The sequence below is a fragment of the Erinaceus europaeus genome, chromosome 8 (assembly GCF_950295315.1).
Source record: "Erinaceus europaeus chromosome 8, mEriEur2.1, whole genome shotgun sequence".
Classification (NCBI taxonomy): domain Eukaryota; kingdom Metazoa; phylum Chordata; class Mammalia; order Eulipotyphla; family Erinaceidae; genus Erinaceus; species Erinaceus europaeus.
The window spans coordinates 109,092,616-109,117,111 of record NC_080169.1 but is presented as its reverse complement, the minus strand read 5'-3'; the positions used below and the strand labels follow the sequence as shown (position 1 = coordinate 109,117,111).

The following is a 24,496-nucleotide window of genomic DNA, read 5'->3' as shown; positions in this document are numbered from 1 at the left end:
AAATATTGATACCTAAGGCAATGGAGACAACAATGTCAATCCAGAGAGTGTTTTTTACTTCTTTTAAATAACACATTTCTGGTACCATCCAGGGTAATTTGGTACTTTCATAGTTAATAATTAAATTTCAGATGTTTCTGTGAAAATCAGTATTCACAAGAAAGGACAATGTCTATATGGTTAAATTGCACTGTGTGTGCATATGTATGTGTGTGTGTCTGCTTTTTTTTTGTTATTAAGGAATGTAAACTAGAGGACGAAGAATGAATGCTGGAATATCTCACTTACTCTGGGTTCTTAAGACACCTATCATAGGAAGCTAAGAGACTATACAGATGAATCTTCTAAGCCATTATTTATCCCAATAAATGGCAAAAAGCAGGGAGTGGAGAACCTTTTAATGAAGGTACTGTATTCACCAGTGGGAGCGATATTTAGGGACTCCAACAGGGAATATTATAAGAATCCTGGGCTAATCATGACAAGGAATCCTTGCTGTCTCTAGAACTGACCATGTATAATGGGGACAGTTGCAGATGCAGAGAGGATGCAGCCAAGTGTGGTAAGGAAAGAAATTTAAAGAAATAAACATTTTCTCCTCTCTGATGAAGCACATCTATAACAGGGGGCTGGACCTTAGCACATCTGGTTAAGAGCATATACTACTAAATACAAGGACTAGCTCAAAGATTGAGATTCCAGTCCCTGCTTTCCATCTGCAGGGGAAAGCTTCACAAGTGGCAGAGCAGGTCAGCAGGTGTCTATTGTTCTCTCTCCCTCTCTATCTTCCCCTTTTCTCTCAACTTCTCTTTCTCCTATCCAGTAAAATGTGGGGAAAAAATGGCCGCCAGTAGCAGTGGATACATAGTGCTGGCATGGAGTCCCAGCGATAACCTTTGAGAGGAGAGAGAGGCAGAAAGAGACAGAGGGAGAGGAAGAAGGAGAGGGAGAGGGAGAGGGAGAGGGAGAAAGAGAGATTGAGATCTGTCACACCATGCGACCTGTTCTTGTAGTTCCAGATGTTAGGACTCTGCCTAAGAACCAATAATTAAGTCTCTGTCTTATCATGCTTCTGGTCCTAAGTCAGTGTCCTAACTCATCTCCATCAAATGCTCCCTTTCTGTCTGTTCTTGAAATAACATCATTCATTAGTGAGATCTTCCTGAATAGTCTGCTCAGTCATTAGCTCTGATCTATATCTCCAATCTGACTTTTTCTTACAGGTTTGCCTTTACTTTGAACTGAAAAATCATTTCTGATTCTTGAGACACTTAGTGTAAGATATATGATTAGAGTTCTTGGACTGAATAAGGGAAATTGAAAACCCAAGTCTTACCTTTCTTATTTAATAATTTAATTTGAAGTCCTGGAACAGCTTCATCAGAATTTATCCTAGAATAATTCAAAAGATGACTTTACTCTCTCCCTCTTTCCCTCTCAACAAACAAGATTAAAGGGAAAATTTTATTTTAGCATATTGTACTCGTTAGGAAAATATGTATCAGATTTTCATGTTTGGTGTGCTATATTGAAAAAATATATGTCATTTAATGGGTATGTAATTTTTGGTAGCAATATTTAAAAATAAGTTTAAAATTTAAATCAAGGCTAATTGTGCTTCACCTGGTACAGCACACATGTTTTCATGTTTGAAAACCTGGATTCAAGTTCTCAGTGTCCACCTGTAGGAGGAAGCTTCAATATTGATGATGCAGTGCTAAGGACATCTATACTTTTACTCTCTCTTGGCTTTTCTATTTCTCTCTGTCCCCGACTCTATAGCACCAAAAGAATGGGGGAAATGATAAAAGTGGCAGTGGGACATGAGTCCCAACAATAGCCCTTGTATAAATAAGTCAATAAATCAAATAAATAAAATTGCTTGAATTTAAGATATGCCCCACACTGGACTGCAAAAGAAGTAAGAGCCAATGTTCTGCACTGACAAGGCTTATGGGATTCTTGATAAATATAAGGAGTTCCTTACAATATCCTCTACTGTAAGCCTGTATTGTGTTTAATAGCTTTCTACTACAGATTATACTCTTTTTAATGTGAAAGAACAATTTCCTCTTTGTATGGAAATGATCAAACTGGCTAGGTCAAATTAAATAATTTCCTAAGTTACCTCTTCATCAAAACAAGGGGTAATGGTCACTACTTTGAAGAGTTCATATAAGAGTTGGTTAGCTTGGGTAAAGTGTGTCAATTTCCTCAAACAAAAAAAAGCCAAGGACTTTTTAATAGGAACTTTGCTCTGTTAACTGCTTGTCTCCCCCTAATGAGTATAACAAAAATGCTAAGATTACATTTTAGTTAAAGCAGAAAATGAAACTCTGGCATTGCTCTACTTTTTCCTTTTTAAATTTTTTTTTATCTAGACAGAGAAGGCAGAAAGGGAGAGAAAAAGACACACACACACACACACACACACACACACACACACACACACACACACACACACACACACACAGAGACTGACTAAGGATACCAAAGCACCAAAGCTTCCTTTATTCTCATCAGTTTGCTTACCTGAAACACAATAGTCAAATTGTGTATCTTGGTAGAATAAAAGAAATGTCTGTCCTACTATTGAAAAATTAAAAAGACAAATTCTGTAAAATTAAAAAATTAGATGAGAGTCAGACAGCCATAGAGCCAAGAGATGTTGGTATTTCTCTTCAAGGAAGACATCTAACCAAATACAGCTCTTAAAAGTTGAAACTTTGATAAGATAGACCGTTTCCTCCTGAAATGCCCCCAAGTTTGTAATTTTTACTAAGATTATCATATATACTCTGAATAGTTTTAAAAATGAAAATTCTCTGCCAACTTCAAGTATAACAGTGAAAACACAGTTAACAGAAAGAGATCTACAGCACTGCTTCACCTCTTATGAAGCTTCATCGTGTAGGTGGGGACTTTGGACTTGAACCTAGATTCTTGTGCATTGCACTGTATGCACACAGTCAGATACTCTACTGCTCATCATTGGGATAGATATGTATCCCTCTCTGTCTTTCTCTGTCTCTCTCTTTTTCCTTCTCTCTCTATCTCCATATTTATCTCTATCTTCATCTCTATCTCTCTCCCTTTCTTTTATTCTCTTCTTTTATTTGACAGAGACAGAGAGAGAACTTGAGAGGGAAATGAAAGAATAGAGGATAGAGACCAAGAAACATCTCCATATTGCTTCACCAGTTATGAAGCTCTCCCCCTGCCCCTTCAGGTGGGTTTAGGGGATTGAACCCAGATCCTTTTCCATGGCAACATGTGCTCTGTACCAGGTGTGCTACTGCTCAGGCCCTGGGAAACTGATCCCATTATACTTAGAAATAGTTACATATGTAATCCATGGTTCACACAGAATTGTTTTTGGTTTAAAATATCATATAATTCCCTTTGTTCCTATTTTGGACTTGGTATTACATTGTTAAGATTCATTCAGATATGTAAATTGTCCATGTCAGAATCAATTTAAAAGTTCTTTTCTATCTTCTGTATTATCAATGTCAACTTCAATAAAAGTGAAAAAGGAGCACTAAGAAAATCGTACTTGATGTTTCTACAGAGCATTTCAAAACATCAATAAAATTATTGTAGTAACACTAAGGAAGACCTTTGGGAAAAAAACAAATTAGACAATGTGAGTGTGTGAAAAAATACTAAGAACCAGAGTTAAAGAAATTCTACTAAATAGGTCTTGTTGTTTCTCTACTAAATAGGTCTTATTATTTCTCTGAGTTTAAGAATGCTTTTTGTTCTTCACCAGGACAGATTTTCATTATTCCTGTTTCATTCTAAACTGCTTTCTATGGATGCTTTTGTTGCTATAATACAAGTCTATTCAGATTATATTTTCTTTGTAGGAAAAGCTAATTGATAAAGTTAAGGAGAATAAGATGGCTTTACTCAAGCACTTAGTATGTAGTCTGTAACTGTCTTCTGCTATTTAATAACCACAAACTGAGAATTCCAAGAAACGTGAAGATAACTTAATATAGTAATCTGATTTCCCCTTCAAGATAGGACACACATTTCTGACTTCTTGCCCCTTTCCAATACACCCAGCATTTGAATATATGAGCATCTGATGAATACTCGGAGTGTATACTATTTCTAAACTTTTATATCATTCATAAAAATAAAACAGTCATAACTCTAGAATGGATATCTAATGGGAACTTTATAAGGGAAGAGTCAATAAATCATTATCATGTTTTTCTTCTCTCTAAAGTGTCAAGTAGATATGAAACACAACACATTGCATAGTGTTGGAAGGATACAGAGAGAAAATGTTGATATAGCATTGTTAATGTCCCATCTAGCTATGTGCTCTCAAACATGTTCTCTCACTGTGACCCTAAGTAATCACTGATACACACTTCAGAGCTGGTCTTCAGATGACTGTGATAGATTGGTGGCAGACACAAAGCTGAAACTCCTATGGACCCAATGGCTATGAAAAAGTACTGTATTTTTCTGACACTGCAGAATAAAAAGACAGTAGAAAGATTTTCCTCAGTATCACTTGAATGAACTGAGAGCTTCATGAATTTTTTAAGAGAGTTCTATTTGCCTTTGTAAGGAGTTGAAAGGAAAGGTGTGTGTGGTTCTGTGCGTGTGTGCTGTCTTGCATGTATGTATTTGCATGTGAATCTGTGTACAAGAGCATTTAAATGTCTGCATGAGTGTGGTTTAGTGTGCATCTGTGCTTAACACTGTGGATGTTCAGGAAAAGCCAATAGATTACTTTTAAATTAATTTAAGTTTATATTTAAATATTTCTTTTTGTGGGTTTTTCAATTAATAGCGATGTAGCAGGGGTTTACAAATTTATAAGATCTCAGGAGCATAGTTTCACAAGTATATGTGTGTATGCTATTTTATCTGACTTTATTAGAGTTATTTCTTTTTCTTTCTTTCTTTTTTAAGAAAGGATTAATTAACAAAACCATAGGGTAGGAGGGGTAGAACTCCACACAATTCCCACCACCCAATCTCCATATCCCACCCCCTCCCCTGATAGCTTTCCCATTCTCTATCCCTCTGGGAGCATGGACCCAGGGTCATTGTGGGTTGCAGAAGGTAGAAGGTCTGGCTTCTGTAATTGCTTCCCCACTGAACATGGGCGTTGACTGGTAGGTTATTAGAGTTATTTCTCTACTACTTTAAGTGAGACACACAAACATGTACAAAGTAAGACAGAGAAGCCAGAGAATTGCTCCGTTCTGGCTTATGGTGATGCTGGTGGGATGAATCTGGGAGCTCGGACGCCTCAGACATGCAAGTCCTGTGTTCTAAGCAATGAAGGACTTCTAGTGTGAAATTTTTAATTTCATATGAACTCTAGACAAACCAATAATAAAACTCTTCATTCTGAGTGTTGCTGGAAAATGTGTGGTTGCAAATAGGATCTGTGCAAAATACATAATGTGGCAGATTTTATAAAATGCAGGTTTAACTAATATTACTGATAGAATCCAAGCTTTTGTTATATTTGTTATTTTCAAATGTAAGGTGTTAATGATTCTTCAAGTAACATGTTCAGTATAGCTGCTTTTATTATTTCCCCTTCTACCAGTGTTATTGCTGGAGCTAGGTAGTTGGCACTATAGACACACAGCTTCCAGCGACCATTTTTTCTTTCTACTTTTTTTTTTTGTAAGATTGAGAAGGAAGGTGGAGATAGTGAGGGATAGAGAAAGAGATACACCTACCAAACTACTTCACCATTTGTGAAGCTTCTCCCTGCAGGTGGGGGAGCAGGAACTAGAGCCCTGGTCCTTTGACATGGGAATATGGGCACTCAACCTAGTGAGTTATCACCTGGCTCCCCATGTAGCTACTTTTAATCACTGATTAAGAACATGGCATTAAAATTTTTCCTTGAGGCAGAAAAATATGAGGCACCAATGTGTAAATGAACAACACATCCTATGTCTAAGCAGAGCTTTCCTTTCCACTTACTAGTGTTGTAGATGTAAACCTTTGTCATCAGTTATAAAGATTTTGCCAATTAGGATGCTTTGGTGAAAAAGTCCATTAGATTGCAATGCAAGTGGTTCTCAAAGTGTGGTTCATATCAGTATCACTCATGTAAAACAGATTCTCAAATTTTAATTTATAGTTGCCAAATTTTAGTCTGGGTTGTGATTTTAAAGGTCAATGGTTTTAAAAATACATATTTATTTTATTTGCATCACAGAGGACACATAGGGAGAGAGAGATATAAAGACATACACATACACACACAGAATAAATCAGCATAATGTCATGTGTGGCACTGCAGATCAGGGTGTTGTTCTTATAAGTCTACCCAACAATCATGTTTTACAAATCATCCTGGTGATTCTAATGCAAGTCAAAAATTTAGGACCACTGACACAATGCAATCTGTAAAGTTACACCATCACGCATGTAAGACCCATTTTGTCTACGAGGGCAGTAAAGAGAGGAAGGCATGCATTGTTCATAAAAAAATCTTTAAGGAAAAAATGAATCATAAAATGTGTTTGTCATAATCTCTATTGTCTAAATTTAAATTATCCAACTTTGCAATACATTGTAGTTCTTTTTGAACAGTTATACAAGTTCATCATTAATACTGTCTCTTCTTTAATATTTCATCTCAATGACAAAGAGAGATAGAGAAAGAAATACCAAAAGATACAGAGAAATACTCTCTCCCCTGCCCTATACCATCTCTAATATTGTAATAATTTATATAAGATACTCTTCAACTTTCCAAATATATTTACACATGAAGCTAAGGTACAAAGTAAGGATTCAGGTGAGCTTCTGGGTATATAGTGAAAGTACAGAAAGTAGATGCCATTTATTTTCTTTGCAATTGCCCATGTGTGAAGATTTAGGAAACTTCCAAAACAGATGTTCTACCATATTGCCTGTTTAATAGAAGTGGATATTCTGTACCTTAAACAAATTCTGCTGCTCACATTCTTGACTGAGAAATACTGTTACAAAGCATACAGTGGACATTGTCCCTTTATGATGGAAGCATGACAAATGTTTTACCTATCGCAGTATTTTTAACAGCCCACTTAATCAAGAGCAACATTTGACTAATTTCTCAATGTAGAATCTGATTCCAATTAAGAACAGGAAATTGTCATCTTTCTTTTTTCTTACTTTATTTTATTTTACTTTTTGGCAATAAGGTTATCACTTGAGCTTCATTTCTGCATAATCTTGCCATTTCTGGAAACTTTTTTTTTTATAGCATTTGAGACAGAGAACGGGAATGAAATAGAATAGATATACCTGCAGCACTACTCCAACAATTCTAAAGCTTCTTTCTGACAGTTGGGGACCAAGGGCTTTATCCTGGGTCCTCATGCATGGTCACATGTGTTCTCCAGTTAAGCCACTATACATGGTAGTGTTTTCTTGAAATGACAAAATTTAGAGAATTGATGCTAGGAAAGGCTAAAAGGCTTTGTGTTTCCTTTCATCCTTTCTGGGAAAAGTTTTATTTCAATGAAAAAATAGCATTTCACAAAGGTGGACTGTGACGTCAACAGCAAAGTTTAGAAATTAAATAGATACTGAAGCACATCATTAAATTTTAAGAAAATTAGGAGTCTCTGACAAAAACATACATCCAGCTAGATATCCCCCAAATTGTTAGTATCTAAAAGCTAACAAGAAATTTTCTCAAATATTCAGAGTCCATGCTGACTTCATTAAAATGCAAGTATCACTTGGGATTACATGCTCAGTATCAACTAACATTCTAAGAATATATGTCAGCTAAGAAAGACTATTTACTAGTGGGGCAAATGACATGTTCTAAGGAGTATGGGTAGTTGAATGGACAACAAGGAAAGGGAGGGGATTGCCACAGAAGAAATGTAGACCACTCTGAAACCAACCATCTATTTCATCATTTATTGGATAACTTGCAATATCATATTACACTAAAATGGGCATTTAATATCTAGGGTGCTGTATTGAATCCAAAATGAGGAGAATGGTTTGTAAAATATAATGCATGTACAATTTTTACCTTGTTTTTGCAGAGTGAAAAAACCCTCTGAAGGTTATCCTTTCCTCCCAGTTTGATTATTTTTATTTGACAAAAATAAGTTAATTTGGATGAGAGCAAAAATGTAAGTCAATGAGTTGGTTGCAAGCTCATCAGGCAATCAGACATGAGATCAACACAGCTGTTGAGCTGCAACAGCCAGGAAGAGTCTAGTCAGAGTTCTGTCACGAGTGCTGGAGCAATAAGCATTGTCATTAAATGGGATGACACCAACAAAGATTTATTAATATATTCCTCCAAGAGAAACTTTGTATCAGTTCCATGCTTCTAGAGATTATAAAAACAGTTTATATTAGTAAGGGCAGGAATTGGACTTCCTAAATCACTTCCTTCCAAAGCAAAGACTACTTTCTCTTTAAATTCAACATATAATGTTTTTTGTCATTCTGAAGCAACATATATATATATTGCAATTAAATTTTGCATATAACATATTTATTTGCATACAGAAATATGTATTTATATTATACATTTCATTGTTTTATGTATAGAATATGTATATTAAGCATACAGCATATTCCAGGAAAATACATTAAATATGCATACAGTTCATGCTGCAGAGTGCACCCTTTGAAGAGAAGCATATAAGAAGCATGGTATTGTATATACATGCTGAGAATACACTTTGCACAATTCATCCAGCTTTGGGTGCTTCTCTAATCTATTTGAAATACTGGTACTGTGGTTGTTGAAAGGGATATTATCAAACTGACATTGGTATCTATCAATGAACTAAGTAGGAGAAAGCAAAAGTAGACTGTATTTCTTAGTATATGTTGTCATTTGAAATACCATCTCCTCCAATATCAGATCTTCAGAATTGAAAATATAGTGAATGGATTAAAAGCAGAAGCATGTAAGATATTTCATTTACCTGGAGAGTTTATTCCATGTGACTTATTATAGTGGTGGCTTTGATTCAACACTTGGGAGTTGACATTAAATCACCGAGAACTAGTAGAAGAACAACCACATCCCTTATTTAAAAAAACAAACAAACAAATAAACACGGACTGAGTTTGTTCATGTCCTTATTCTCCTCTTCTTATAAGACCACTCTGAGATATTTACATTATTGCTATGAGGAGAGAAGAAATTCTTGACAGATGTTCACCTTCTTAGAGAAAGTAAATAAGACACATTATTTTGAAAAAGGGCAATAACGATTTTGGAAGGGAAAATAAAGACAGCTTCACTAGAAGCTGATCATACCAGTCACAACTATGTGGTTATTATAATTAGGAGATAAAGCTGCTGAAAACAGGGTGCTATATGCATGGTCTGGGGGGAAGAGGAGGGTGATATGTAGATGTGCCCCGTGTTCCTGACTTGGGCAGGATTTGTAATTCTACAAGTATAGCAGATCCACTGGATGTCAGTGTGTCTGATAAGCTACTGGTGACCATCCATTGACTTCTTTCCCATAAACAAATGCATGGACACTCTTACAGTGAACTATTTCTCACTTAAATAAAAATAAGCTTTAGAATTCTAAAGCCAAGGATTTCTAACCTGGCAATATTGACATTCTGAGTTAAATAAATTTTAATGATGGAGGGTGTCCTGTGCAATGGAAATTATTTATTAGTATCTTGACCTATGTCCATTAAAAGTCTATAGATTTCCCCTAGGTGTGACAACCTGAAAGAACCATTATTAAATGTCTACTGAGAAACAAAATCATTGTGGGTTGAGAGTCACTGAAATAGACAAACCCAACAATAGTTAATCCAAACATATGAATGCAGTTCTGTATCTTCATATCTTTCTGATCATATGCAATTTGCAGTATTATTTTTGTATTTAAAACTTCTGGTCAATGGGGCATGATATGCCAGTCTGTCTTCATTCCTTTCTTTGATATTTGATAACTTCTCTTTCAGTAAGGTGGCAACAGTGGCTATGATGAAGGTCAAGAATAATAAAAAAGGGAAAGATCCAGTAGAAAGAAATAGACTCTGACTCACATAACTTGGATTGTTATAGCAGGCAAAATATTCTGGAATTCTGAATCCTTGAATCCATAGAGTTGTTTCCAACTAAAGTTGATTTTGTACAATAATAGTGTAGGAAACTGTGAAGTAAAATATAATCACTCATTTTTTTCTACAGGAAACTAAACAGTCTATTTTGATATTTCTTGCTCTATTTTTATTTGAAGAAATACAAATTAATATGAGCTTAAAATTTAAAAAAGTTTATTCTGTTACAATCTAGTCACTAATGTTGTAAGCTTATATGTATTCAATAGAAAGATTTTGGGGGAAATAACTGAAGCTATCCAAGCAACATTTTTTATGAGGGCTCAATTAAGTATAAATATTACTGGCAAATTGTTTCTTAGTTACTTTTATTTTTGTGTTGTGCTTCTTTTAATTCAGAATTATTGAGATGCCATTAAATAGGCTAGTCACTCTAAAGGCTACTAGTGATAAATATATCATGCAATTTACAGTGATCGTTGGTGGTCAAAATGTCACAAAATCATGTCTAAAATGCAAGATAGGAAATTTTAAAAAGGATTCTGGGAATTTTATTTCTATTGATTAGGTCACCTTCAGATAATCTGAATGAAAAAATTGTAATAAGTAGAATAAAAAACCCATGAAAGATAAAAATATTGTTAATCCACCTACCAATGCCCATGTTCAGCAGGGAAGCAATTAACAGAAGCCAGACCTTCCACCTCTGCATACCATAATGATCCTGGGTCCATATTCCCAAAGGGATGAAGAGTAGGAAAACTATCAAGGGAGGCAATGGGATATAGAGTTCTGGTGGTGGGAACTGTGTGGAAATGTCCCCCTCTTATCCTACGGTCTTGTCAATATTTTCATTTTATAAAAAAAATTTAAAATAAATGAAAAAAGAACAAGAAGAAAGCCACTGGGTGCAGTGGAGTCATTGTGTAGGCCCTTCAGCCCCAACAATAACCCTGGTGGCAGAAAATAAAATAATAATAAAAAAATAATAACTTGTTAAAATAAGAAGAAACATAATCACATTTTTATTTGGAATACTGAATTCAGAAAATCTCCATCTGAACCAGGTTCCCTTTAAAGTCATCATTTGAGTAACAATTCCTGACACAACTTTGACCAAAGTCTAAAAATAGAGAAATCTTGAGAATTGATGCCTGTATAGCTACATGTATTTCCCCCTCATATTCTAGCTTGCTCATTAGAATGACCTCTCGAGTTCTCCACTACATTCATGCCATACAATTATTTTATTTATAGTGATAAAATTAATTTGAGGAGGGAGGGTTGGATAATTTGAATGATACAGAACACAGTGAAAGTGTTTAAATGATTCTTTTGTCTACTTCCACGTGGCCATTAGCAGGTTATAAATAATGTTCTCTCTTTGATTAGGGATTGAATGTTACACCTTAGCAGGCATTGAAGAGACAAACTTGATCTCTTAGAAATGACCCAGAAATCACTTGTAGTGTCATGTGAGTAAACTGATGTTACTCATAGTAGGGGTTCCAGACTAATTATGCAGTATCTTCTCTCTGCTGACAAAGGCCAAGAGGTCATGGTTTGTGACATAATGTTCATACTTTGGTCATAGAGATTCAGGTTGAGATAAAATGCTCATTTCTCTTTCTTCTCTCTTCTTATGTAACAATTAATATGGCCTCTATAAACGTTCTCCAACTAGAATGGCCATTATTTAATTTGAAGAATACGCAATTTAATGAATAAATTTGGTTTCTCAAGTATGCTTATGTATTGGGTAGGGTATTGTATTAAAATAAGTGGCTGAAAATAAATTGGTGAAAAAATTTTACATAAAAACTAGTAAATCTATTTAGGCTTTTATAGTTCCAAATAATGCACAGGACAAAGTATCTGGTTGGGTTTAATAGAAAATTTGTATATTTTGCCTGTACACAGGAGGGAAGTTTTTATATAATGATGTAATGAGAAAAATAACATGTGATCTAGTTGTATTTCCCTTGAGTTTCTTATAGTAATCTATAAGGGAATCTAAATAAAGCATTTAGTATGTTGTAATTCTCCAAATAAAACAACAACACAACAAAATATTTTGTTGTTAACATGCTGAAAGTCCTTTTTTTTTTCTGCATAATCTTTTTGATCTTTCTTAACTTTCTATTGTATAATGCTTATTTATGCTAAAACCTCCACGATAGCTTATAATTGTGGTATTTCATCTTCATAGGAACATTTGGAAACTAAAACTGAAAACCTTTAAAAAAAAAGGAGGAGCATGATTATTTTTCTTGTGCAGAAACTGAGAAAATTGTAGATTTGGATCTCTTTCTCCACAAAAACGTGAAAGCATCAGTCTTTCCTTAAATCCACAATTCTGTAAGTCTCTTTCATGGTCTCATGGCTCTAAAACCAACAGTGTTTACAAGGTACAAGTTTCTCATACTGGATCATAGGCACCATAGTAGTGTTACAACTTGGACTCCTTAATTGCACATTCCATAGTAAGACTATAAAGTGCAATGGCAGAAATTTAAAAATTAGGAACTCTTTTCTCCTTGTCCTCTTCCAAGACTCCGTTTGATCACCTTGTTTCTTTCCAAAGATGTTTTTACCTTGTGGCACCTATGTTCTTGTAATGACACATGAGAAGGTGTTTAAAGGTCTTCTTGAAGGTGGCATTACAGAGTGCGTAGCAGGCAGGGTTGATTGTGCTGTTGATATAACAGAGCCAGTAACCAATTGTCCACACCGTGTTGGGAATGCAGGGTGCACAGAAAGTGTTAATGAGCACCATAACATTGTATGGTGCCCAGGTGATGATGAAAGCCAACAGAATTGCTAGGATTGTCCTGGTCACTTTCTTCTCCCGGGAAGGAGGGGGCTTCTTTTTTGCAGGTTGTTTAGTCATCTTCACAATTTTGCGAGCTACCATGTTCTGTTTTTCATCTCCATTCTGACCTGAAGAGCCAACCAACTCCACGGTGGTATTCGTTGGGGTACTTACATCCCCTTTGGGGGTCTTGGTGACAACCTTGATGCATGTTTGCTTTGAGTTCTCATCTTTGGAATGACCCAGGGAGGTGGAAATTGTGTTTTCATCCTGGGTTATTTCATCATCTTTCATATTAGAGGCAACTGCACTGACTGAAGTGGAATCATTGGAACTTTCTTTCTCCTCCCCCTGGACACAGTTCTCAGTAACATCTCTGGGGGCTTTGCCATTCTGGATTTTGTTGTGTTCCAGTCCATCATCACTGCCCGGGGTATTGTTGTTGCTTGGTTTCACTATCCTTCCTTGTACCAGACTTGGTGAAACTGGATCCTGGTTGGCTGCAGGTTCCTTCTTGTCCTTCTTTATCCTGCTCTTGCTGGCTCGGGATATATGCCAGTATAAAACACTCATGATGATCACTGGCAAGTAGAAGGCTGCAATGGCAGTGCCAAAAGTGACAGCAGCATTGGAAAAAAACTGAATGTAGCACTCCCCATCCTCAACTGTCCTTACCCCTACGATGAATTGCCAGAAAAGGATAGCTGGAGCCCAAAGGATAAAGGAGAGAACCCAGGCAGCTGCGATCATCATGCCTGCCATTTTCGTGGTTCTCTTGACTGGATAGGTAAGTGGCTTTGTGACACAGAAGTACCTGTCAAAACTGATGATGAGCAGATTCATCACAGAGGCGTTGCTGACTACATAGTCCAGAGCCAGCCAGAGGTCACACACCACAGGTCCCAAGGGCCAGTAGCCAATCACAGTGTAGAGGGTATACAAGTTCATGGAAAAAACACCAATGATGAGGTCAGCACAGGCCAAACTGAACAGGAAGTAGTTGTTGACTGTCTGGAGGTGGCGGTTAACTTTGATGGAGACCATGACCAGAATGTTCCCAATAATCGTCACCAAACTGAGGGACCCAGCCACAAGAACAATAAACACCACTTCGAAAGTCTTATAGGGACTGGTGAGGGCCAGGCCATTGTTAGATGAGTTTGTAGAATTATTCATTTTGTGTTCTCTAGTCAGTATTCCAGAAACCAAATAAACATTGAAACCTGAAGGGAAATAATACTAAGTTAGTGAAATTCAAACATTGATTCAAAACATACCATATTTCTTCATTCTGAACCATAACAGCTCATATATATATATATATATATATATATATATATATATATATATATATATATAACACGCACACGCACACACACACACACACACAGTGTCATAGATGGAAGAGGAAGCCTCAAGCTTACAAATCTGATGTTTTACCATTTGAATATTTCTCCAACCACTATATATATGTTTAATTACATATACATTACAAAAAATATAAAACATATTGTTATTGCTGTTTTTAACTTTAATGGATCATTTCTCTTTAAAATCACTTTATTGAAGGATTATTAGTTTATAGTACAGTTTTTGACATTTGACACAACTTCTCATCTCATCATAGGTGACTGCAAAAACTCTTCCCCAGCTTTGGTTCCTTTCTTTTCTTTCTTTTAAATTTTTATTTATGTATTTATTTTTGCATCTGGGTTATCACTGGGGCTCTGTGCCTGCACTACAAACCCACTGCTCCCAGAGGCCATTGTTTACCTTTTATTTATAGGCTAGAACAAAGAGAAATTGATAGTAGGGAAAGGTAGGTGAAGAAAGGATAGACACCTGCAGACCTGCTCCACCACTGGTGAAGTGACCCCCCTGCAGGAGGGGAATGTGGGGCTCAAATCAGTTTCCTTGTGCTGGCCCTTGGCTTTGTATCCCGTGTTTTGCCACAGGCCTCCACTTTGGTCCTGTTCCACCATCATGCACCAGAACCTCAATGTCCCTCCATGTCTCTCCTTCAAAGTATATAATCTTATATTGACACTTGGAGATAATGAAGGTATTTTGAAGGGTTTAGTCATATGAATAAAGTCTTTTGCATAACCATTATACTATCCCTCCCACCCCAAATGACTACTTTTAAACCTTTCCTTTTATCCCAGAAATCTAAACCTCAAATGTAATGTTGGAAGGCAAAATGATAAGCTACTCTCCATGAATATTCACCTGAGTCTCTAAAGTCCCAGGTTCAATTCTCAGCATCACCATCAACCAGAGCTCTATTTTTATTTCTGTCTATATCTCTCTATCCTTCTCTACATTTTGCTATGTATCTTTCATTAAAATAGGATAAATAAAATATTAAAAGATAAAATACTTTTAACTTTATATGCTCAATGTTTTTTTTGTATGTATATTTTTAATACTTTATCTTTTATTTAATGAATAAGAGGTCCAGAGAGAAAGATAGAGAGGTAGAAAGACCAGAGCATTGCTCAGCACTGGCTTATGGTGGTGCTGGGGAATTGAACCTGGGACCTCAGTGCCTCTGGCATGAAAGTCTTTTTGCTCAACCACTGTGCTGTCTCCCCAGACCATGAATATATCTTTTTATAATTAAAGAAAATATAAACTCAAGCACATTCCAGAACTTTTAATTCAGACTCTGTAAACTATGTTAATAAATATTTATAAAAAGTATTTCCCCAGCTGGCTTTATCCTCATCTATAGCATAAATATGACTAGTTTCACTTGTGTGTTAAATTTAGGGAAGTGACTTCTTGAAAAATATCAAATCACTAATCTAAAAAAGTATGTGCAAACTTACGTTCAGTGCAGCGATATTCGCTGTGGTTACTATAGAGAAACAAATCCCAAAATTAAATGACAGTGTGAACTTAAGTGATATATCTTAGATGGAAGGAGATAGAATAATGGTTATGCAAACAGACTCTCATGCCTGAGGCTACAAACTCCCAGGTTCAAATGCCTGCACCACCATAAGCCAGAGCTGATCAGTGCGGTGGTTAAAAAAAAAAAAAGTATATCTCCACAGTGTGATACCTAGCACTCAGCTAAAAAGTAGTAAAAATGTGGTATTTACTACACTAGAGATGAAACTGGAGGCTGCTATAACAAGTAAGATAAGTAAGAAGGAGCAGAGTGATATTACTTTTTTTTTTTGAGAGAGAGAGACAGATGGAGAGAGAGAGATATCTGCAGAACTGTTCCACTGCTCAGGAAGCGTTGCCCCAGCAGGTGGGAACTTGGACTATATCCACTTATCCTCTCATTCTTTTTTAAAATCTTTTTATTTATTATTGGATATAGACAGAAATTGAGATGAGAAGGAAAGATAGAGAGAGAAAGTGGCAGAGAGACATCTGCAATCCTGCTTTACCACTCATGAAGCTTTTCCCCTACTGGTGGGGACCAGGGCTTAACCCGGATCCTTGCACATTGTAATATGTGCTCTTAACCAGGTGAGCCATGTATAGATGGGATATCTCATAATAGAAGGTCTGAAAATCAATTAAGTATATATTTTTTAATTGCTAAGACTTTTAAACACTATGGATGTTACCTCTGGGAGAGTGTGGGCACATAGCTTTGGTGTGTGAAACTATACCCTGTAGTCTTACAATCTTAATAACAAAGAAAAAGTAGCTTGGAAAAAAAAAAGATGATATTGATATCCTTTGGTACAAAATGGATGATAATGGAGGTGACTCTGCTTAGTAATGTAAAAATGAGTGAAAAAACAACTCCCAGATGTTTCCACTCATATTTGAGAAAGAGTGAGTTGAAACACATGGACATACAAAAGAGTGATGAATTGTTCCTAAGACTGTGAGAACAATGATGATCATCGTGTGCGTGAGTTTGGGGGTGGTGGCGTTGGGGGTGCTTGAGGCAGGAGTGTCAAAGAACTTTCAGGGTAGATGTACTGTGGAACTGTACCTCTGTGATCTTACGATTTTTGTAAACCATTATTAAACCACTAATAAAAAAAAGAAGAAAAATAAAATCTTGTATTTTGTGATCAAAGAGATAGTTTCACTCAGAAGCAGTAGGTATGATTTACAAAGGAAGAGAAGGCAGGACCATAGGGGAAAAAAAGGAAAATATAAATAAGTATAGATAGATAGGAATAAAAATAATAGCCAACCCATATCTGTGATCTTTAGAGAACTAATAGTCTCCAGTGAAGAGAATGGGAACACAGAACTCTGGTGGTGGGAAAGGTATGGCATTTTACTCCTGTTAATTTAGAATTTTGTAAATTCATATTACATCACTAATAAGAATATAAAAAAAACACATTCTAAAAAGAAGAGATAGTCTAAGTAATTAACATACCCTAAAGAAGAGGATCACTAAGCTGGAAGAAAATTAAGGTAAAGAAGATGAAGACAAAATGATAAGAAGGATCTTTCAAAGTTGGATGAGGAAGCTGTGGCAGAAGAATATGATTAAATGTGTTTTCTGCTTGAGATAAAAGGCATAAGCAAGCAAACAAACAAAAAGAAAAAGAGAAAAGAAAACCCAAATTATTGCTATAAGCAATAGGTACTGAACTCTATCCCTAGGATTACTTTTGAGCATGAGGGACAACATCGAAAGTACTCCATCATGGGTTGTGGGAGGTGCTAGGATCTGGAGTCTCTCGTCTCTCGTCTCTCTCTCTTTCAATCTCTCTCTCTCTCTCTCTCCTCACAACTCATTCTTAATGCAATATATTTTTTTGAAAAAAATGCACATCAACAATGAAAGAAGAAGGACAGCTGTGGCCAAGTGGTGGTGCACCTGATGAAGTGCATTTATTGCCACGCACAAGGAGATGGAAAAGAAAAGTGCCATCAAGGACAATCCAAATATTCTCATCGAGTTGGTAATGTCTGAAGGCTGAATGGGAAGCAGACAGATTAGAAAAATGAGTCTGAAAGAATCAGTAGAGGTGAAGCAGGTAATTTTAAGGCATCAAGCAAAACCGGGGGAATAAAAACACAGCCTCATAGAAAGAACACAAAACAGGTCACCGGAGTAGTGTGCCTGCTTTGTCAAGTGCAAGACCCAAGGCGAATCCCATACTCCACCACAGTGCCGGGAGTATTGCTGCCTTGCTATCTTTTTTTTTCTCTATCTCTGTCTCTGTCTCTGTCTCTTTTTTGCTCCAGGGTTATCACTGGGGCTTGGGTGCCTGCACTACGAATCCACTGCTAATAGAGGTCATTTTTTCCCATTTGTTGCCCTGTTGTTCATCGTTGCTATTATTATTGTTGTTATTGCTGTCATTGATGTTGGATTGGACAGAAAGAAATCGAGAGAGGAGGAGAAGACAGAGAGAAACAGAAAGATAGAAACCTGTAGACCAGCTTCATCGGTTATGAAGCAACACTCCCTCCCCCCGCAGGTGGGATTCCAGGGGTTTGAATCAAGATCCTTATGTGGGTCCTTGCACTTTGTGATATGTTCCCTTAACCTGCTGCGCTATCCCCCTGTCTCTCTCCTTCTATCTGAACAAAAGTCACCATTGGTGGTGAATCCTTGGTAATAAGAAAGAAAATTGTTGAATCAATACAATATCAACAATTAAGTTTATTAACTCAACTCCATTTACCTAATCAGTAAAATTGATCCAAGAGCACTTCTTTTTAAAACACCAATTTTCAGTCATTATACATGCAATTGTTTATTCCTTTAATTTATTAGAACAAAATGATTTTACAAATCCAATCATTATCCACAGTTTACTTGTTAGGTAAGGTGAGAAGAGACACTTTTGTTTATTGGCTAGGCATGTTCAAGGACATTTATTGACTACTTGTATTTGTTCATTTCAGTCAACTTTGGCTGAAAAACAGTACATCCTTTCTCAATGTCCTGCTAGATACTTTAATTTATTCTTCACCCTTATTTTATTAAAACATAAGATTGGGAGTCAGACGGTAGCGCAGCAGGTTAAGCACAGGTAGCAAAAAGCACAAGGACCTGCATAAGGATCCTGGTTTGAGCCCGGGCTCCCAACCTGCAGAGGAGTTGCTTCACAGTCAGTGAAGCAGATCCTCAGGTGTCTTTCTCTCCCCCTCTCTGTTTTTCCCTCCTCTCTCCATTTCTCTCTGTCTTATCCAACAATGACGGCATTAATAACTACAACAATAAAACAGCAAGGGCAACAAAAGGGAATACATAAAAAAATAAGAATTTAAAAAACATAATATTATATTTTAGTCACCTTTTGGTGACTCACTCTGGAAGTTAATGCACATATATGCATACATCATATGTGTGTGTGTATATAACACTGTGTATTTATATAGACATGCATATGTAACACATGTCAGAAACAACTACTTTAATATATTATTTTAAATTAAGAATCTATACAAATAATTTACCCATGTCATCTCATTGTTGCTACAGCTTGTGCTAATATCAACAACTGGTATAATTTAAAAATAGAAGTCAGGACTCCTGGGAGTTCCAGGAAGATGGCGGACTGATAAGCTGCTAGCAGCGTGAGCTCTGATCACATCTTCTGGAAACAGTAGGATTTTTCTGCCTTTAGCAGGCCAGTCAATAAGGGGTCCTAGTGGTGACACCAAGGAGGTGACTATAATTTAATTTGGGTTAAGAGTTAGAGTAAAGATGGCAAGGACTAGCGGGCGGCTGCTCCAGACTTCCCAGGCGGCGGCGGGCAAGGCGGGTGTGGCGGGCATTGTCCTCCGCCCGGGAAGGCGGCTCCTCCGCCTGTTGCAGAGTGCTGCTGGGCGGCAGGCAGAGGACCGGGAGGGAGCACTGTAGCTCGGGGGCTTTCTCTCTGGAGTCTCCAGGGACCACCGCGACCCTGAGGGCGGATCCAAAGACATACTTGAGTACAGCTCTCATTGGATCAAAGGACTTGGAGCTAGTTTTCATTTTCGAGAAATCCTTTAAAAAAGTCTGGAGGGGGGGGTTTCCCGGAAGATGGCAGACTGAGAAGCTGCTAGCTGCTGAGCTCTGAACACATCTCCTGGAAACAGTAGGATTTTCTACCTTTAGCAAGCCAGCCAATAAGGGGCCCTAGCGGTGACACCAAGGAGGTGACTATAACTTAATTTGGGTTAAGAATTAGAGTAGGGAAAAAAAGGGGAAAAAATTCTTTTTTCTTCCTTTTAATTTTCAAGCATACCTTCCCCCCCCCCCCATAAGCAGTCCCTGGGGACCAGCTCCTAGCAGGATACCCCACACCACCAAACAGGGTGCTTTTTTGAATTCACTGATACACATTTGGGAATTTCCTTGCACTGCTCTTTAATTACAACTATTTTTCTTATCTTCTCCCTTTTCTCTCTCTTCTCTCTCTCTCTCTCTCTCTCTCTCTTTTTTTTAATCTTGCCATACACTTCTTCCTTCCTCCTTCTTTGCCTTTCTGAATTTGTGAATTATTTTGGGGAAGAAATCTGACTCAGAGTGGACTCTCTATGTGTGTATCTCTGCTCTAGTTCCCTTTCCCCTCTTGTTACCCCTAGAATATACAGTGAATAGTAGATTTGCATAACTGTCTATTCTTGCTATCCTCTATTTTCTCTTTCTACATTGGGATTTGGTGACTATTTTTTCACGTACTGGAGACATTGTTTGGCTAACTGGTAATGATTAAACTACTTCAATACTTACATCAGTTGCTACTGTAATTCCTGAGGTTGGTGAGTGCAATTGTCATAAAGGTATTTAGTACAGTGTTACTTGTACTCAAGACACAAAAACTGAGGAACAACAGAGCATAAAAAAAAAGAAACACATAAATAAAAAAAATGGGTAGATCAAAAACAAATAAAACTGCTACTCCAATGAATGAAGACAAGAGCCCAGAAGAAACTACAATCAGCCAGAAGTAACCATAGATAAGAAAAATATGCAAGCAATAATAAACTTATTAATTACAGAAATGAAAACAACATTGGAGAAAAGGAATGGCAGTATTAGGGAAACAACAGTTGAGACCCCCAAGGAAAATACTGATTATCTTGAGGCAATTAGAGAACTGAAAGCTGAAATAGCTGTAATGAAGAAAGAAACTGAGGCAAGGGAAAGCAGACTAACAGAAGCAGAAAATAGAATTAATCAGACAGAGGATGAGTTAGAGAAAACTAAGAAAGAGGTGAAAGAGCTTAAAAAGAGATTGAGAGACACTGAAAACAACAACAGAGACATATGGGATGATCTCAAAAGAAGTAACATTCATATAATAGGCCTGCCAGAGGAAGAAAGAGAGGAAGGGGAAGCAAACATTCTAGAGGAAATAATACAAGAAAACTTTCAAGACCTGAATAACAGAAAGGATATTAATATTCAAGAGGCCCAGAGAGTACTGAACAGAATCAACCCAGACCTGAAGACACCAAGACACATCATAGTCACAATGAAAAGAATTAAGGATAAAGAAAGGATCCTAAAGGCTGCAAGAGAGAAACAAAAAGTCACATTCAAGGGAAAACCCATAAGATTATCTGCAGACTTCTCCACTCAAACTCTAAAAGCCAGAAGGGAGTGGCAGGATATCTATCGAGCCCTGAATGAAAAAGGGTTTCAACCAAGGATAATATATGCTGCTAGACTTTCATTCAAACTAGATGGAGGGATCAAAACCTTCTTAGATAAACAACAGTTAAAGGAGGCAACCATCACCAAGCCAGCCCTGAAAGAGGTACTAAAAGACCTCTTATAAACAAGAACATCACTATAATACTTGCAATATATCAGAGCAAACAATTTTTTTTTAGAAAATGGCACTACAATACATTAAATCCATAATATCAATAAATGTCAATGGCTTAAACTCACCCAACAAAAGGCAAAGGGTGGGGGGATGGATCAGAAAACATAACCCAACCATATGCTGCTTGCAAGAATCCCATCTGTCACAACAAGATAAACACAGACTTAAAGTGAAAGGATGGAAAACTATCATACAGGCTAACGGACCACAAAAAAGGGAAGGAACAGCCATTCTCATCTCAGACACGATAGATTTTAAATTAAATAAAGTAATAAAAGACAGGCAAGGACATTACATAATGATTAGAGGATCAATCAGCCAAGAAGACTTAACAATGATTAACATCTATGCATCCAACGAGGGACCATCTAAATACATTAAGCATCTACTGAAAGAATTTAAAAAATACATCAATAGTAATACAATAATAGTGGGAGACTTCAATACCCCACTCTCACACTTAGACAGATCAACAAAGCAGAGAACCAACAAAGATACAAGAGAATTGAATGAAGAGATCGACAGACTAGACATCTTGGATATTTTCAGAGTCCTTCATCCCCAAAAACTAGAATACACCTTCTTTTCAAATCCACATAACACATACTCAAGGATAGCCCACATTAGCCCACAAACACAGCATCAATAAATTCAAGAGCATCGAAATCATCCCAAGTATCTTCTCATACCACAGTGGAGTAAAACTAACATTTAACAACAAACGGAAAATTATTAAAAGACACAGAATTTGGAAACTAAACAACATGCTCCTTAAGAACCACTGGGTCAGAGACTCACTCAAACAGTAAATTCAAATGTTCCTGGAAACTAATGAAAATGAAGACACAACCTATCAAAATATTTGGGACACAACTAAAGCAGTACTGAGAGGGAAACTTATAGCCATATAATCACATATTAAATGCGAAGAAGAAGCTCAAATGAACGACCTTACTGCACACCTCAAGGATGTAGAGGAAGAGGAACAAAGGAACCCCTAAAGCAACCAGAAGGACAGAAATCACTAAAGTTAGAGCAGAAATAAACAACATCGGAAATAAAAGAACCATACAAAAGATCAATGAAGCCAAATGTTGGTTCTTTGAAAGATTAAACAAAATTGACAAATCCCTAGCCAGACTCACCAACCAAAAAAGAGAGAAGACTCAAATTAATAGAATTGTAAACGATGGAGGAGATATCACAACTGACACCACAGAAATCCAGAGAATCCTGCCAAACTTCTATAAAGAACTATATGCCACCAAGCTAGAGAATCTAGAAGAAATGGAACAATTCCTAGAAACCTATGCTCTTCCAAAACTGAACCAAAAAGAACTACAAAATCTAAATGCACTAATCACAGACAAAGAAATTGAAACCGTTATTACGAAGCTCCCCAACAACAAAAGTCCTGGACCAGATGGCTTCACAAATGAATTCTACAAAACTTTCAGGAAACAGTTAGTACCCATACTTCTTAAGCTATTCCATAAGATTGAAGAAACAGGAATACTCCCTTCCACCTTCTATGAAGCCAACATCACCCTAATACCAAAAGCTGATAGGGACAGAACAAAAAAGGAAAACTACAAACCAGTATCTCTGATGAAAATAGATGCCAAAATATTAAACAAGATCGTGGCCAACTGGATACAGCAACACATCAAAAAGATTGTTCATCATGACCAAGTGGGATTCATCCCAGGAATGCAAGGCTGGTTCAACATCCGTAAGTCAATCAATGTCATTCACCACATCAATAAAAGCACAGCCAAAAACCACATGATTATCTCAATAGATGCAGAGAAAGCCTTTGACAAAATCCAACACCCATTTATGCTCAAAACTCTACAAAAAATGGGAATAGATGGGAAATTCCTCAAGATAGTGGAGTCTATATATAGCAAACCTACAGCCAACATCATACTCAATGGACAGAATCTGAAAGCCTGCCCCCTCAGATCGATGACTAGACTGGGCTGTCCAATGTCACCGTTACTCTTCAACATAGTATTGGAAGTTCTTGCCATAGCAATCAGGCAAGAGAAATAAATCAAAGGGATACAGATTGGAAGGGAAGAAGTCAAGCTCTCACTATTTGCAGATGATATGATAGTATACATAGAAAGACCTAAAGAATCCAGTAGGAAATTACTGGAAGTTATTAGGCAATATAGCAAAGTATCAGGCTACAAAATCAATGTACAAAAATCAGTGGCATTTCTTTATGCAAACACTAAATCTGAAGAAGAAGACATCCAGAAATCACTCCCCTTTACTGTTTCAGCAAAATCAATCAAATACCTAGGAATAAAGTTGACCAAAGAAGTGAAAGACTTGTATGCTGAAAACTATGAGTCGCTACTCAAGGAAATAGAAACTGATACCAAGAAATGGAAAGATATCCCATGCTCATGGATTGGAAGAATAAATATCATCCAAATGAATATTCTCCCCAGAGCCATATACAAATTTAATGCAATACCCATCAAAGTTCCACCAAGCTTCTTTAAGAGAATAGAAAAAACACTACAATCATTTATCTGGAACATGAAAACATCTAGAATTGCCAAAACCATCTTAAAGAAAAGAAACAGTAATGGAGGCATCACACGCCCAGACCTTAAACTATATTATAAAGCCATCATCATCAAAACAGCATGGTACTGGAACAAAAATAGGCACACAGACCAGTGGAACAGAATTGAAAGCCCAGAAGTAAATCCCAACACCTATGGGCATCTAATCTTTGATAAGGGGGACCAAAGGATTAAATGGAAAAAAGAGGCTCTCTTCAATAAATGGTGCTAGGAAAACTGGGTTGAAATATGCAGAAGAATGAAATTGAACCACTTTATCTCACCAG

The 24,496-nt window shown here is 36.8% G+C and overlaps 1 protein-coding gene across 4 annotated transcripts in view; it reads right to left on the bottom strand.

Moving 5' to 3' along the window:
- Positions 1-11,855: 11,855 nt before the first annotated feature.
- The window catches only part of CHRM2 (cholinergic receptor muscarinic 2), a 205,395-nt gene continuing 192,754 nt past the window's right edge, over positions 11,856-24,496 (bottom strand). For all 4 annotated transcript variants that reach the window (XM_060196640.1, XM_060196641.1, XM_007531504.3 and 1 more), the window contains one exon: positions 11,856-14,085. In XM_060196640.1, coding sequence (XP_060052623.1) covers positions 12,641-14,038 — 1,398 coding nt within the window. In that variant the 5' untranslated portion in view covers positions 14,039-14,085 and the 3' untranslated portion in view covers positions 11,856-12,640. The remainder of the gene's footprint in view (positions 14,086-24,496) is intronic.